We start from the raw sequence: 15,575 nt of genomic DNA on the forward strand, positions 1-15,575 counted from the left end.
ACCACTATGCTATTATACACCACATTAGTCCCATAATGTTACGAATACTTCATAAAATCAATGTAAATCCCTTCATGAAGGACACTACCAACTCTTACACTGGACACATCCATATAATGTTATTTGAATGGATCGAAAAACAGGCACAATACATCCTATTAGATACATAGGTTAGTGAACTATGCAGACACCTGATAGTGCTAATACAAAGCTCTGGCAAGCACATCTATACAATTGGCAAAATTAATATAATAAGTGAGTACACCATGAATCCATTTTCCAAAACGTGTTTTTGGCTTGTCCTGAATCACTACGGTACACCTATAATCATTGACATGAACAGAAAAGTAGCTCTGGCTACAATATTCTTCCGCAGTTCTGTTTATTAACCGCTAGGGCGCCAAAAGTTACGAACTGCAGCTTTAAGTAAATGTATCTTATTTGAAAAACTTTTAGACGTCTAACTTTTTTGCAGTGTGGCTCAACAAGTTTCAGGAAGTTCTGTGCTAATCAAGCACCTGCCATTGAGATGAATGTGAATCCTAACGGATATCTTTCCCAAGTCATTGGACCACCTTGTTCTCAACAAACCAGTCATTTCCAAGTTTTATCTCAAAAATAAAATGCAATTTGAGCTGATTGCAGTACAGTAGTGAAATATAAATGGCCAAATGCAGAGAAAAATGTAAGTACATTAGCAAATCATATTATAACCTAAATGGCCCATCTTGATCTGCCCGGACAGAAGATTCCATTTGTCAAATGGATACATCACACCACGACAGCCTGAGCTATTAATGTGAGGAAGAGTGTCTCGAGTACTTTTCAGCCTGATATCGAGATTGATGGGTGACGTTTTTCAGGATATTTCCCTGCAAAACTGAAAAAAATGTATCATAAATCCCCACGGATCAGTCTTAATAGTATTTCATATTTCAAAAAAATCTGTTCTTGAAATGAATTATTACAGGCTCCTGTTGTTTTGATGTCATTAGCAGATACATACCACTGTTTCTCTCCAAAATCTCCTTTTATTGAGGGAATTACTTTCACTGTCCTGCTGTCATGAGCAAAAGAACGCCATTAAACACAGAGATGAATTCTATTATCAGAGCAACTGCGGTATTAATAGTCCTAAAATGCTTTATAGTAAACAGAAGAGAAAAAAGATTCTGATATCTCTGTTTGTTCAGTAAGGCTTTAGAAACCATTTTTTATGCTTCACATGAGCAGCCTTTCAGCTGACTTGAAGCTGAGGACACAGCGACAGCATGCCGCCGCCACACAGATCCCAGCATGCATCTGAACTCATTACAACAGTGAACCTATCTGAGCTGCATTACAAGAGAGAACGAGGAGGAAGAGGAAGAAAGAGGGAGGGCAAAAAAGAATGTCACCGCGTACCAACTGGAAAACAGCAGCTACAGTGACTACATAGTTTGTCAAGGTTGGAAAAGCACCACTAAGAAGCCTTTTTTTGACAATCCAGTCGTTTTTATGCCTCTATTTCCATCTATTTCTGTTTGCTATCTCTTTTGTTCCTGTTCTCCAAATTCCAACCCGCTAAGCATGCACTCTACAGACAGAGAGATACCCTTGACAAGCTATTTATTGTGTCCTACTCGTATGTCTTTTTTTTTGTTGGGCGGGAAACCGTTGGGGTGCGGTCACAAACTTTCCATTTGCATCAGAAGCACAGCATGTTCTGTCCTTGCTGGATGTCTTTGGTCAGGCATAGTTGTGGTGGAGTGATGGGGGAATGTGAGAGGCTGGATTCAGAGCTGCTGGAGTCCAATGGCTGACAGGATGACGGAGTGTACAAAGGTGGAATAGAACGGACAGAATAAAGTCATTTGTTTGAATCACTCTGGCATCATTCATGGCCACATAATGCGACACATCATCATAACCTGGCTGCATTTGATACTCACACTCAAAGATGGTGCATACTAATCTATGCACGCATATATTGCACACCTTTGAAGGTAGTTCAATATTTCAGAATCAGAGCAATTTGTTTTATATTATTAGTTTTTGATGCAAGTGAGGTACTTTTTAAAATAAACTCGTCCTTTGGTTTACATGTGTTAATTTATCAATAATTTATTAATTTATTAAAATAATAATCGCATGAGTAGAATTACCTTCTATTTGTAAAGTATCTAACTGCAAGTCAGCAAAATACTGTCTATTAGTGAGTCACTGAATATTTCACTTGATTCATTCAGAAATATTGATTCACTCAGAAATGAAACAAGCAAGTCATTGAATCATTCACTTAAATTATTCATTCAGTTTTAATATTTAATATTTCAAATGTCATGGCCCTAAAGGGAGAGTTCACCCAAAAATGGGAAATCTGTCATTATTTACTCACCCTCATGTTTCCCCAAACCTGCATGATTTTCTTTTTGACAATAAAAGAAGATTTGGACCCTGCATCCTTCAAAATGTGTATATTCTGAAGATCATCATCAAATCGTACAGTTTTCGAATTGACATAAGAATTTCATTTTTAGGGTCTTTTTAAAGGGTGCATATTATAGTATTAAAACTACACTTCTATGGAAATGCAACATTCTCATTTGTGTAATAATTCAAATCATAATCATACTTGAATTACCTTTGCTTTCACTATGTGTCCTTCAGCTGCTGTATTGAAACTTATAACATGTCAGAACAGCATCATATCAGTCCCTTCACCTTGGCTGTGAGCACATTTCCATGAGAAAGTAACCAATATGTCCTCCCATCTTAAGGGGAGTTTGTGTTATTCTCATCCGCTACATAAGGGGCATAAGTGACAGATTGACGGGTATTACGGTGAAGATGAAACATCAACTCATCAACCGTCAACTCATCAACTCGCCGTAGTGAGCGATGGAGAGAACAAGAGAGACTGATGGAACTTTAAGAACCTTCTCTGTTGGAAAAATGAAGGTCTGTGTTGAGGTTATTGATGAACTCCTTTGCCACTCTTACCCACTGCATTCTCAAGGACAGAAAAATGCACCACACCGTTCTGAGAACAGAGCGCAAGGTCTGTTGTATGCGTTCGCTATGCCTTGCCTCTGCCAGTGATGAACACTGTTGGCTAGAGTGTGCTGACATGCTGAAAAGAAGATAGTCATGAATCTTTAATGTTTCCTGTTCATAAATTACAGAGGTACAATCATCCCTGCTTCGGCTTTCTCCGCTCTGTGAGCTAGTTTGAGCTCTCATTAATAACTGAAACAGGGCGGCTTAAAGATTAGTGGCATACGAATCCCAGCCGTAGAGTACATTGCACTGCTGAGCTGCATTGAGGATTACGGTTTTTGAAATTCTTCCCACCATTTAGCAAATAAATTGTGTGTTAAGCAGTTTTAATATGTTTTAGCTTATTTTCAATCGCTGCAAACATCTGACGGCTCATGGTTAGCTCCTTGCATGGAACTGAACCAGCAAATGTTCTGTTAACAGCTCTGAGCCTCAAACATTATGCAACCTGAACTACCTTTTGAAAATTATGGTCAAAACTGCAATGCAAGCAACTTTAACATCACAAAATGAGCTGCTGGCTTATGGGGACCAAAGTTCAAGCCTGACCTGGGTCATGTCCTAATCTAATTTCCCCTCTCTCACTCGTACTTCCCTGTCTGCACTTGACTGTCAAAAATAAATAAAAAATTTACTAGACTTACATTGTTAAAGTTATAAAATAAAAATGATTAATTAAAGGTTTAAATAAACACAATAAGAGAGAGAGAATAAATAACATTAAAATACACTGAAAACAATAATGTAATAACGTTAATGTGTGTGAATGACACTTATGACACTTGTAGTAAAATATATTTGCATGTAAGACAGGCAAGATTTTTGCAACCGTATTTTTTTATCCATCTCAAAGGTTTCCATGATTGCCCCCAGAACTGTCAAAACCTGTGAAAGACAAACAAGCTATGCTGTCTCATTAAAGAGAGAGATGACAGAAGACTTGGAGAGAGTTTCTCAACCACAGCGTTGATTGTTTTGAGTTTCAAAAGTGAATCATGTAATAATGGCTTTTTTAGTAACATTAATGCTGTTGCTAATGGTGTGGTGTTGAAAAAGGGGCACTTGAATCTTAATGGCTGAGCTGTGAGAGTTTCCAAGACAAAAGCTGGTTCATAATACCTGAAAAAACCCATATGTTAACATTCCCAATCGTCTCAAAGGCACTTGTTTGGCTGCTGTGGCTTCCCTAAAATGTAGATGGCATACAGTTCTGGGCACACATTTTTTAAGGCAATCACCTAATGATAATGTGAAAAATAACTTTGGAGCAACAGGAAAATACTGATTTGTTTGATTGCAAGAACTATCTTAAGCCGTGAAATCTAAGGTGACAGAAAGGAAAAAATGCATTTCAAATAAATATATATATATGGTCTGAGTATTTCAAAAACTGCTGATCTACTGGGATTTTTACGCACAACCATCTCTAGGGTTTACAGAGAATGGTCCGAAAAAGAGAAAATATCCAGTGAGCAGCAGTTGTGTGGACGAAAATGCCTTGTTGATGTCAGAGGTCAGAGGAGAATGGGCAGACTGGTTAGAGATGATAGAAAGGCAACAGTAACTCAAATAACCACTCGTTACAACCAAGGTATGCAGAATACCATCTCTGAACGCATAACACATCGAACCCTGAAGCAGATGGGCTACAGCAGCAGAAGACCACACCGGGTGCCGGTCCTGTCAGCTAAGAACAGGAAACGGCGGCTACAATTCTCACAGGCTCACCAAAATTGGACAATAGAAGATTGGAAAAACGTTGCCTGGTCTGATGAGTCTTGATTTCTGCAGCGATGTTCAGATGGTAGGGTCAGAATTTGGTGTAAAGAACATGAATGCATGGATCCATCCTGCCTCGTCTCAACGGTTCAGGCTGGTGGTGGTGGTGTAATGGTGTGGGGGATATTTTCTTGGCACTCTTTGGGCCCCTTAGTACCAACTGAGCATCGTTTAAACACCACAGCCTACCTGAGTATTGTTGCTGACCATATCCATCCCTTTATGACTACAGTGTACCCATCTTATGTCACAAAGCTCAAATCATCTCAGACTGGTTTCTTGAACATGACAATGAGTTCACTTTACTCAAATGGCCTCCACAGTCACCAGATCTCAATCCAATAGAGCACCTTTGGGATGTGGTGGAATGGGAGATTCGCATCATGGACGTGCAGCCGAGAAATCTGTAGCAACTGCATGATGCTATCATGTCAATATGGACCAAAATCTCTGATGAATGTTTCCAACACCTTGTTGAATCTATGCCATGAAGAATTAAGGCAGTTCTGAAGGCAAAAGGGGGTCCAACCCGGTACTAGCAGGGTGTACCTAATAAAGTGGCCGGTGAGTGTGTGTGTGTGTATATATATATATATATATATATATATATATATATTCCAAAGCAAATAAATTCCAAATATAGTATTTTTTTTCTTTCTCACATGTGTGTTCTTAACTAGGGAACCACTGTTGTCTTAGAAGTACCAAAGTTCCCCCAGTCTTACAGAGTGTACAGAGTTAAGTACTTTTCTAAAGCACCTAAAACTTTCAATCTTATTAACAGTATATAAAAAGCTAAAATGCGATCAAAACCCTCGATTTGCTTTTCCTTAGTCATCAATACTCATCAATAATTAGGACAAAGGGTTGTCAGAGGCACCGTGTCCTTGTCAATTCTGCCATTCTGCTGCTGACTGCCCTATTGGGACGTATCATTACTCATTTCTGACTTCTCATTTATCCAGACGGAGAGAGGAGTCAGAGTGCCAGACAGAAACCTCTGGGTTTGCATTGCAGATTCTCTGCCTGTAGTGATTCATCCCAAAAGACCTGTGTAACCCCAAACTTTCACAGGAACTGCTAGATGATAAGTACCTAAAATGCCTATAAAATGATCAAACCAGATAAGCTAAAATCTTACAGTGGTTTCAGATGTTTTATTTTTCAGCACTTAACCACTTTCTATGAAACAACAACATTACATTACTACCACCGGCCAAGGCTAAAAACACCAGAAAGGCCAATAAACAAGTAAAGGCAATAAACTAGACAGATTTCCAACCTGTAACCTTGTGACCAGGTCATCCTCTTCTTTAGAATAAAAGAAAAAGGACTGTGAAAGAAAGAACCCAGTATATTTATCCTTGTTTTTCAACAGATTGAAAAGTATGAAATGTCAAAGTCTTACAAATTCACTGCATTTTTTTTCTACTCAATTTGGTGGTTCCACAAGATAAGACAGTCTCATTCAGACATAGAAATGTTAGAGAGGAAAACAAATCATCAAATTAATTTGTATATTGATCCTCTGTAAAATACTGAATTATACCCTGAATTCTCACTTTTCTCATAAGGCCTTTTGTTCAGGCTTGCTGTGCTTGTACGGCGGCTAGAATTACATCACGTCAACCTCTGGGGAAGACGGAAGCCTTTTCCATTTCCACTCACACTTATCAATGATCAAAATCCCATAAAATGGGCATTAAGTCAAATATGGAATCAATAAGAAGCACTTCCCTTCGGCATTCACTAGCTGATGCAAGGTTTTCTGCCAGGAACAAACCAGTGGGTTGAGGGGAGCTTTATTTTTGAAGCCTTAGTCTGACTGTGATTACAGGATGTATGATCCATAATGACCCTGCTTCCATGCTCTCGCCTCAGCCTCTTCACACACCGCTGTTCTCCCCGAGCTCTCTCACACAGCAATCACTTCACTCATGCTACATATCTCATCTGAGAGTATAATTCATAGTTTATCATCTCAAAGAGGTGGGAGCTAGTTGCTTTTCATTCACTATGGCACTATTTGCAATTTAATACAGCTACAGTATGACCTAAGTGTTCCTATACGAATTCTGTACTGCATGTGTGTATTGTATTGCATGTATTCTTGAATGAATGGAGTGAGTGAGTGAGTGAGTGAGTGAGTGAGTGAGTGAGTGAGTGAGTGAATTATATTTATAAAATAAAAATGTATTTCTTTCTTTTTCTTTCTTTCAAAAGCTTATAGTCCTGAAGATTTGCTCTTGAAAGAAGTCTGAAAAATATAGTAAAAAATAGTAATATTGTTAAAAATATAAAAAAATATATACATAACTGTTTTCTATTTTAATATTTTAAAATGTAATTTATTGCTGTGATGCAAATCTGAATTTTCATCAGCCATTACACCAGTCTTCAGTGTCAAATTATCATACAGAAATTATACTAATATGCAGATTAGCTCAAGAAATATTTCTTATTTTTTATCAAAGATGAAAACGGTTGTGCTGCTTAATATTTGTATGGAAACAATGATACTCTTTGCAGGATTGTTTGATGAATAGAAAGATGAATTGAAAGTTCAAAAGAGCAATTATTTGAAAGAAATCTGAAAGAAATGTGAAAGTCTTTATTTATTGCTTTTGATCAATTTAATGCACCCTTGCTGAAAAAAAGTATTAATTTCTTATAAAGAAAATCTGACTGACCCCAAAATTTTGAACGGTAGTGTATAGCCTACATTGAAATTCAATCACTATTAACCAATAAAACCCTTCAAAATAAGTAATTCTTAGAATTCAAGCTATTATTTTAAATGTACATGTTATAATATCTTGTGCATGGTGTACATCTACTAAGTTAATGTTCATTTAATTTCATCAGTTATAGCCATAATTGGTCAGATTGACAATTCATTCTAATGAATTGATTCAAATGAAGCATGTAACATAATTAGAAAACATGCTGTGTTTTTATGTGGTTAGAAAAAAAAAAGCCCTTTATGAACATAAAATAAGCCCCAGGGGGGGGCATTTTTCCCCATTTAATAAGAAAACAAAGTTAATTTCTGCCACTGGTCTCCTCTAAATGAAATATGTGGCTGTCCTCAACAATACCATGACAGCACATGATGGGTAATTTCTAGTCTGAGCTGGAATCTGTCAATACGATGGCAGTAAAGACACACTGACTGACACCTACGTCCAGTTCTGAAAGAACAGAATCATGGGTGTCCAGACATATGATGTCTCCAGCACAGAAGACCATTTAAAATTACAAGATTGAAGACTTCAGGCCATTTAACAAATTCACACACACACACACACACACACACACACACACACACACACACAAAATCAACTCACAGAGAAATGCTTACCTTGAGTGTCTGAGGAGATCTGGATGGTGCTCCCGTAATAGTCACCTGTGCCAAGTCATCAACATGAACGTTGACACCATGGACAAACATGACATCTCTGCTGTCAATCACGTGTCTTCGGGGAACCAGATTCAAGTTCTCGTCTATTAGAAAGTCAGGGTTCGATACGTCAAACTCAACACCCTCATTTCCAGCGCAGTCATCAAAAACCACTGCAGAGAATGCAAGAGAAAAGAAAAGATTGACATATAAGCTTAGGAGAAATAAAGTCTGACACTTGAAACCAAGTCAATACATTTCACTTATTATACAGTATGATGAAAAGAAATGTTAACCGATAGGATTAACGATAGTTAGCATTGTTAGGATGACCGCATTCTTTCACAAGTCAACCTAGTAAAGCTTCCAATTTAAAAACTGTCAAGAAAGGGATATATCTGTTACGGTTGATGAAAAATGGACTTGCAGTTGCAAAAAATTTCCCTGAAAAGGTGACTATGCCTGACGAAGCTATCCCAGCGCTCATTCATCCATGAGCTAAAAGCAAGTAAAAAATAAAATATGGCCCATTCATCAAAGGTTATCAACATGAAATAGAGAACTTTAACCCTCAATAATATCGACTCCACTTTCATCTTCACCCATCAGGTCTGACCAAGGAAGATACGGCCACACCGGGCCATCTTATCCCCTCTGATCGTGTCCGTCTCCATCTTATCTCGACGCCCCATACCTCGCTTTCACTCTTCACGTCCTCTGTGACATATCCCTCCTCTCATTTCCCTTCCCCATCCTTCTTTCTCTCATCCATAACTCTTCTTTTCCTGCCTGTTTACCATCCTCTTTGACACTCTAAGTTATGTTCTTGTAACACAAGGTGACCTGGGGGGGAATAGATGTGAATTAGGCAGTATGAACAAAATCTTCAAGTTGTTTAATTATGGCACATAGTTATTATTCTGGCAAATATGCCAATATTCATTATGTTCTAACTGACAAAATGTTCCCCATTCATTCATTTTTTTTAAAAAATAGCCATAATAACCAAAGTGATTTTTTTTTGGGGGGGGGGGGGGGGGGGGGTGGTTAGTCAGAAATACAGTAAAAAAACAAACAAAAAAAAGCCATCAGTCTTCAGTGTTACACGAACCTTCAGAAATCATTCTAATATGGTTATTTATTGCACAATAACATTTCTTATTATCAATGTTAAAAACAGCTGTGCTGCTTAATATTTTTGTGGAAAATGTCATATATATTTTCAGGATAATACTAATAAATAGGAAGTTCAAAAGAGCAACATTTGTTTGAAATAAGAATAATAATAAAAAAAAACCTTGCCTGATCCCAAACTTTTAAACAGTAGTGAGCAACAGCTTCCCCATATGTAACAATCCAAAAACAAGACTTTAAAATAGCTGATATGAACAGCAGTGATAGCTGTTACATTATACACTATTATAGTAACCATATTATTATATTGGTATAAAAATGCTCCTATAGTCTCACTGTCTTTAAACTGGACTCCCAGCATGCTGCGACAGATAAGCAAGAAATCATTCCAACTACAGTATGTATCCATTCACTGCGGTATAAAAAGCATAGCAGGATCTGTATAGGATGACACATTTCTACAGCCTTCCAAAGGCTACACATGTATACACGCAAAGGCACATGCATTAAAACCCTTCAGAGATTCAGCCTTTGAACCTTCAATTTTTTTTTTTAAATTCTATTACATCCATAAACGCTTAAGTGAGGACTGTAACAGGCTATAGCCACATTTAAATGTGCCATTTAAATGCATTCAATGAAGATTTCATTTGAGTGAGTGAGCTGGAACAATGCCAGTAACATTATTTTGCGTTCGCTCAGAAATCGCATTTCCGTTCAAACGACTAATGTGGCAACGCCGGCTCCAAAACCAGAGGTGCTTAGCATGACACGTCAATAACGAATGCCTCTGTGACCAATTACTTTAATTGCTTAGCAGCTTTGATATACGTTGCGCACTGCAAGACGCCAAAACTGGAAAAACCTTCGAACACCTCACACCTGTGCATGAGTTATATTCACAACTGTTTTTTTTCTCCTCAAATCTGCTTCCTTTGTGAGCCACGCTGGTTGTTCGGATAAAAAATACATTATGTTTTACTCAGGCAAGCAGGTGTAGGTGCAAGATGAAGATATTGTCTTGTTCTCTCACTTAAACATGCACCACCATACAAAGCATCCTGAAGCGAGGACTGCGGTGATGCTAACAGCTTTAGCACGGTATGACCACAGAGTGTCTCACATATCTGTTCAGCTAATTGAATTGAGGCAGAATCAGTAATGTGACGCCCTATCGATAACCTCCACGAACACAGGTGATGAAACTGCAGGTAATCGAATCAACAGTCATTTTATTGCCTGCGGAAGCACCTGTTTCCATCGAAAGGGATCATTCAACAGTGCAGAGAAGAGTATCTTGATGCCTTTCAACCAAATTCACTTTTTGTGTGATTTTTTTACACTGCAAGCAATCTGGACACCCACAGAGGTAAGAATAAGGACGTTACTTCAAGTTTCAAGTGGGCACTTCAACTGCATACCAAAAACAGACAGCAAACCATGTGTAGGTTAATGTGGGGGAGGCTTTTTCCAGGAAGCAGGCAGCATGGCAGGAAATTATGCATTATGCGTTTTCTGAAGTAAATACTCAAAATATATATCTGTGGTGGGAGAGGAATACAGGCAATTAACACATTTAAGGTAATTCAGGACATTTAAAGAATAATCAAGACATTATATACATTCGTATTAAATCTGCTATTCTAAATCTACAGTGTAGTGCCACAATAATAACTGAATCTCTTAATTAAACTGAATTAGATTAGATAATATGAAATACAGGATACAATTGAGGAAAAAAGTCAAAATGTCTTTTGATTGTGTTATCTTTAGTGACAAACAAATGACAGTTCTTTAAAAGAAAAATACAAACCAAAAACACCAATGCCCCTGCTGAAATGTTTTGAAATTAATAATTTATTTCTTTAGGGAAAGAAAAATTATTGAGTGCAAAAAAAATTTAATAAAAAAATTGCAATATTGTGTGAGGAAAATAGTAACGATGGTATTATTAAGACAATGTTAAATTAAACAAATGCAAAATTAAATAATTGGTTTTAAATTGTTACTCCCCTAAAGTAAAAACATATATATATTGAATATTATATGCAAATATTTGCATCATATTAAGAATGTTTAGGTATTAGGATGCTAATAAAGTAGTAGGATGGCAATGTTTTTATATCATATATAATGCTATTAGATATATAAACCTGGAGGAAAACTTTTTAAAATTAATAATATTTTGATTTTATTTATTTTTGTAGTGTTTTTCACAATAAATATTGCGCAAACGCATCTTGAGAGAGAGAGAGCAGTGCCATACAGTCCTTAATGATCAAGTTAAAGGTGAAATTGGCAAGAAGAAAGTCAGGAAAAAAAGAAAAAGTGACCATGTGGTGTAGTCATACACAGACACACAGCCCTCTTCCACAGGTCCTGTATGTAACTGAAAGACACAGAATCACCAGGGGAAACAGAAAGATCATTCTGGATTCTTTTCTTTCTGTCTTTCCCTTACAGTTACCGATAATCATCAACAGCAGTAGCTCTCCTCAGCTGCTGTGAGCACTACAGTCAGAGTCAATCTCTCACACTCTGAATGTGATGTGGGCTCGGGTTAAGACACTGGGAGAGTTAGACTGAGGGTCTTAATGAGCTCCCGTGTTCATGTCTCTCTCCGGGCTCCAGGGACGGCAGCGGTGCAGGGCAGTGTGTGCCGCTGTTGTGTGCTGAGATCTACTCCTGCACCTCGGCTGTAATGAGTTCAGTCTGTCTGTCAAACTACCCACCTATCACTGTTGAGGTTATCATCAACAGCACAATTGTAGAGCTCAGAGGAACACATGTGTGCTCTAATTATACTCTCAGCTTTGTTGTTTCCTAGCCTTTCAACTTGTTCATGTGTGCTTTTTGTAGTTGGTTTAATCTCTAAATGTCCACCTTTCAACAATTGCTCCTCTTGCTCATCTCAATCTTGCTTTTTGTCCTCCTCTCTCATCTAGATCTTCTACTCGCCCCTGTGTTTCTCAACATCTCACAAGGCCTTTGTCAAATTGTGCTCTGTGATTGCTGGTGTAACAATAGTCATCCATCTTAGGTCAGACAGTTAAAAGTGGGATCTGGGAAAATAAACACTGGCAGCAGGTTAAAATGAGTGTATATCATAGGCGAGTGTCATTTTTGTTGCCTCAGTCATAATTATTTTGACCATGAAACGGTATTTCTTATCAGTTTTATTAAAACTGCACATGACAAGTGAATTACAGAGCTGTTTTTTCCCCCATATATTTGCAGCCATTCTGCCACCTAAGCCACAATAAATAAATAAATAAATGGGTAGTTGATATAACATAATTTTTATTTAAAGAAAAAAAATTACATTTAAAAATATATTTCTTGGGTCCTTTGACTATTCATCATTTTAATCTCTTTTACCTGTGTTGCCTCTCTTGTGGTAAATAAAAGTTGTTCATTTATATGATCCTACTAGGTAACAAACAAAAGTTGAAAAATAAATCAATAAATCAACACATTCAAAAGTTAAACTTAATTACTCTATTAATATAAGCACATAAACTGGATGTATAACAATTTTAAAAGAACTGGAAATATGCTAGAGATCTGGAGGGAGAAAAAATGGCATTCAATTTAAACTGCATAAAGGAACTATATATTCCACTGAGATAAAAGATGTTAAAAGATGCACAGACTCCTAAACATGTACATTTAAACACATGTTGGAGTATAAAACAGCAACTTGTTCAACACTCTGGCAGCCAAAGAATGATCAAATATAGCAATTACACACCTAATGTGCATCCTTTGCTCTTCATTACCATGCATTAGAGCTAAAAAGCCTTTGTCGGGAAGCGAAAACATTAGAAATCATAAGAGCACACATGTAGTAATTACGATTTCCAAATATGCAAGTAAGAACTTCCCAGGAGAACGCAACATTTTACACAGAACAAGAAGGAGAGTAGTTTTGTCACTACACCATTTGATTATTTAAAAATGACTGTTTTTAACTAAAATTTAAGTGCTGAATTAGTAACAAATTTCGGTCATTTTTCTTTGTGTGTTTCTTTCCATTTTTGAAAGGGGGAGGAAAGAAAGAACAGATATGTCATGAGTCATCACCTCTCCATCTCTGGCTGTTTTGCTTCCTCGGCTCTGTTTGTTTGGTGCAAGCAGGGTAACTGGTTAGTGCAGTGTCTAACAAAATCAATACAAATCAAATCCACTGAAGTTTTCTCTTTGAGCACTTAACCTTTTCAACTCGGCCGTTAGTTCTTTTATCTTCTTCAACACAAAAGCTTTCAGGGCCATTTTGAACACAAATGCCTCCACCAACACACACATATTTGCACACAAACGCATTGTCAAGCATTCCTGCTTGCTGGCATAATTGAGGACGGTCAGGAAAACAACCATTTGTGCTTAACAAACAGCAAAGTCAAAGGATTACTCTTCGAGGAAAACCGAATCAAGCAAAGACAGTAAATCTCTCAAGCGCCTCGTATTTACTCATTTCCCTTTCCATTACACCACTTTTGATTGCTTTCAATGAGAACGGGAAGCTCTTTATAGTGTGCCAGTAGCAAAGCAAACAGTGTCAGGCGTTTCAAAGGCAGCACAGTGAGTGTTTGATGGTATTGTGTGTTTGTTGCTGTAGAGGACAGGAGTGTTTCGGAGAGCATATAGCTATGGACCGCTTTGATGTTGGCTGTCAATAGCAGACCCCTCTCGTCTTAAAATGAGTGTTTTTGAGCTCAAATTGCATCGTGCTATGAGGATTAGCTTGCAGGAGTTGTGCGGTGAGCCTCGGCGGAATTCAAAAACACACAGGAACCTGCTTATACACAGGCGAGCATTTTATCACTGATATGCACATTACATAACAATAAAGCCCAGATCTGATAATTGCTAGCAACATTTAATTTACTTATTAAAGCTGTGTCAATAACTGATAGCGAGAAACCTCAACAGAGCGCAACAGTAGAGTTCTGGTATAAAAATCTCATTAATTTTCTCCACAGCGTAATTGATTTTTAACAATAACTTATAAACCTTTTCAGAAAGACCTACCATGAGCTTTGAGGTTTTTAGCCAATGGTTTATGCTTGTAGAAGCCACAATTTAATATGATTTCTTCTTACACTCTTACAAATAAAGATGATACTTTTGGCATCTATGGTCTCATGAAGAACCTTTAACATCAATGGAATCTTTCCATTAAACAAAAGATTATTTAAAGTTTCTTTAGATTATTAAAATGTTCAGTACACAAAGAAAAATGGTTCTATTAAAATCTGTTTACAGAAAGGTTCTTTGGGGAACCTAAAACAGTTTTTCTATGGCTTTACAAAGAGTCCTTTAGTTTTTTTTTTTTTTTTTCCTTTTCTCTTTTTTCGTAGTAATTTCAGAATTAGAAGTCTTTATTTAAAAATTCAAAGGAAATAAATGGAAAAATGCTTCCAAACCTAAACACATTGCCTAAAGTAAACTAAACTGTCTAAAACTGAAAGCGTAACTTAATCTGTCTCATGAAAAGTGTCTGATATAAACAATTCCAATCCTTCAGGGTGACTAAAGGCTGGATTACACTACAACTTTTGCCCATATTTCTGGCCCGATTTACAGTCTGGGTAATTTGACAGTAGTCTTAAATCAGAGCCTGTCTGCAGATGTGTTAACAGATTTCATAGAAAAACATAGAAAAAGGTTTTTTTGTTTTGTTTTCGTCAGACTATGATTCCATCCAATCGGAGGATATCAAAAAAGTTTGAGCTGATTTTAGAACACATTGTTTTCATTTGTCACATCTCCTAAGCGCGCTTGTGCATAAGTTTGTTGCATTCGAAACGACTTGAAAGTCTGGAAGTGCGTGATCCTCAGTGTTTCATGCCCAGTTTTTCCTCTATATCTATTTACAAAGCCGGCAAGTGTGTGATGCCTAGCGTTCTAAAATCTGTTCAGATGCTGTGCAGTGTATTCCAGCCTTAATGAAAGTCTATGAGGACAAAATTATTAATTTAAACAATCTACTAATGTGGCTGTAGCATTAATTTAATATCATACAACGTAATTATTCTCAGTCAACAGGTACAGTACAGTGACCATGATTTTGCCAGACAAAACATTTTATGGTACTGGAACGACATTAATTTCAAACAAAATAGACCTAACTCTGACATTAACACCTACCATTAACTTCCACAAAAACCAAATAGAAAAGAGAAGCTAAAGAATACCAACCAAAATCTGTTTGGTTGATGGG

At 37.2% G+C, this 15,575-nt stretch overlaps 1 protein-coding gene across 3 annotated transcripts in view; it reads right to left on the reverse strand.

The window, feature by feature from the left end:
* LOC306888196 (cadherin-13-like) overlaps positions 1-15,575 on the reverse strand; it is a 345,271-nt gene that overhangs the window by 209,469 nt on the left and 120,227 nt on the right. For all 3 annotated transcript variants that reach the window (XM_079446382.1, XM_079446381.1, XM_079446380.1), the window contains exon 3: positions 8,180-8,391. In XM_079446382.1, the coding sequence (XP_079302508.1) occupies positions 8,180-8,391 (212 nt within the window). The remainder of the gene's footprint in view (positions 1-8,179; positions 8,392-15,575) is intronic.

Source organism: Barbus barbus (assembly GCF_936440315.1).
Source record: "Barbus barbus genome assembly, chromosome: 22".
Lineage (NCBI taxonomy): Eukaryota > Metazoa > Chordata > Actinopteri > Cypriniformes > Cyprinidae > Barbus > Barbus barbus.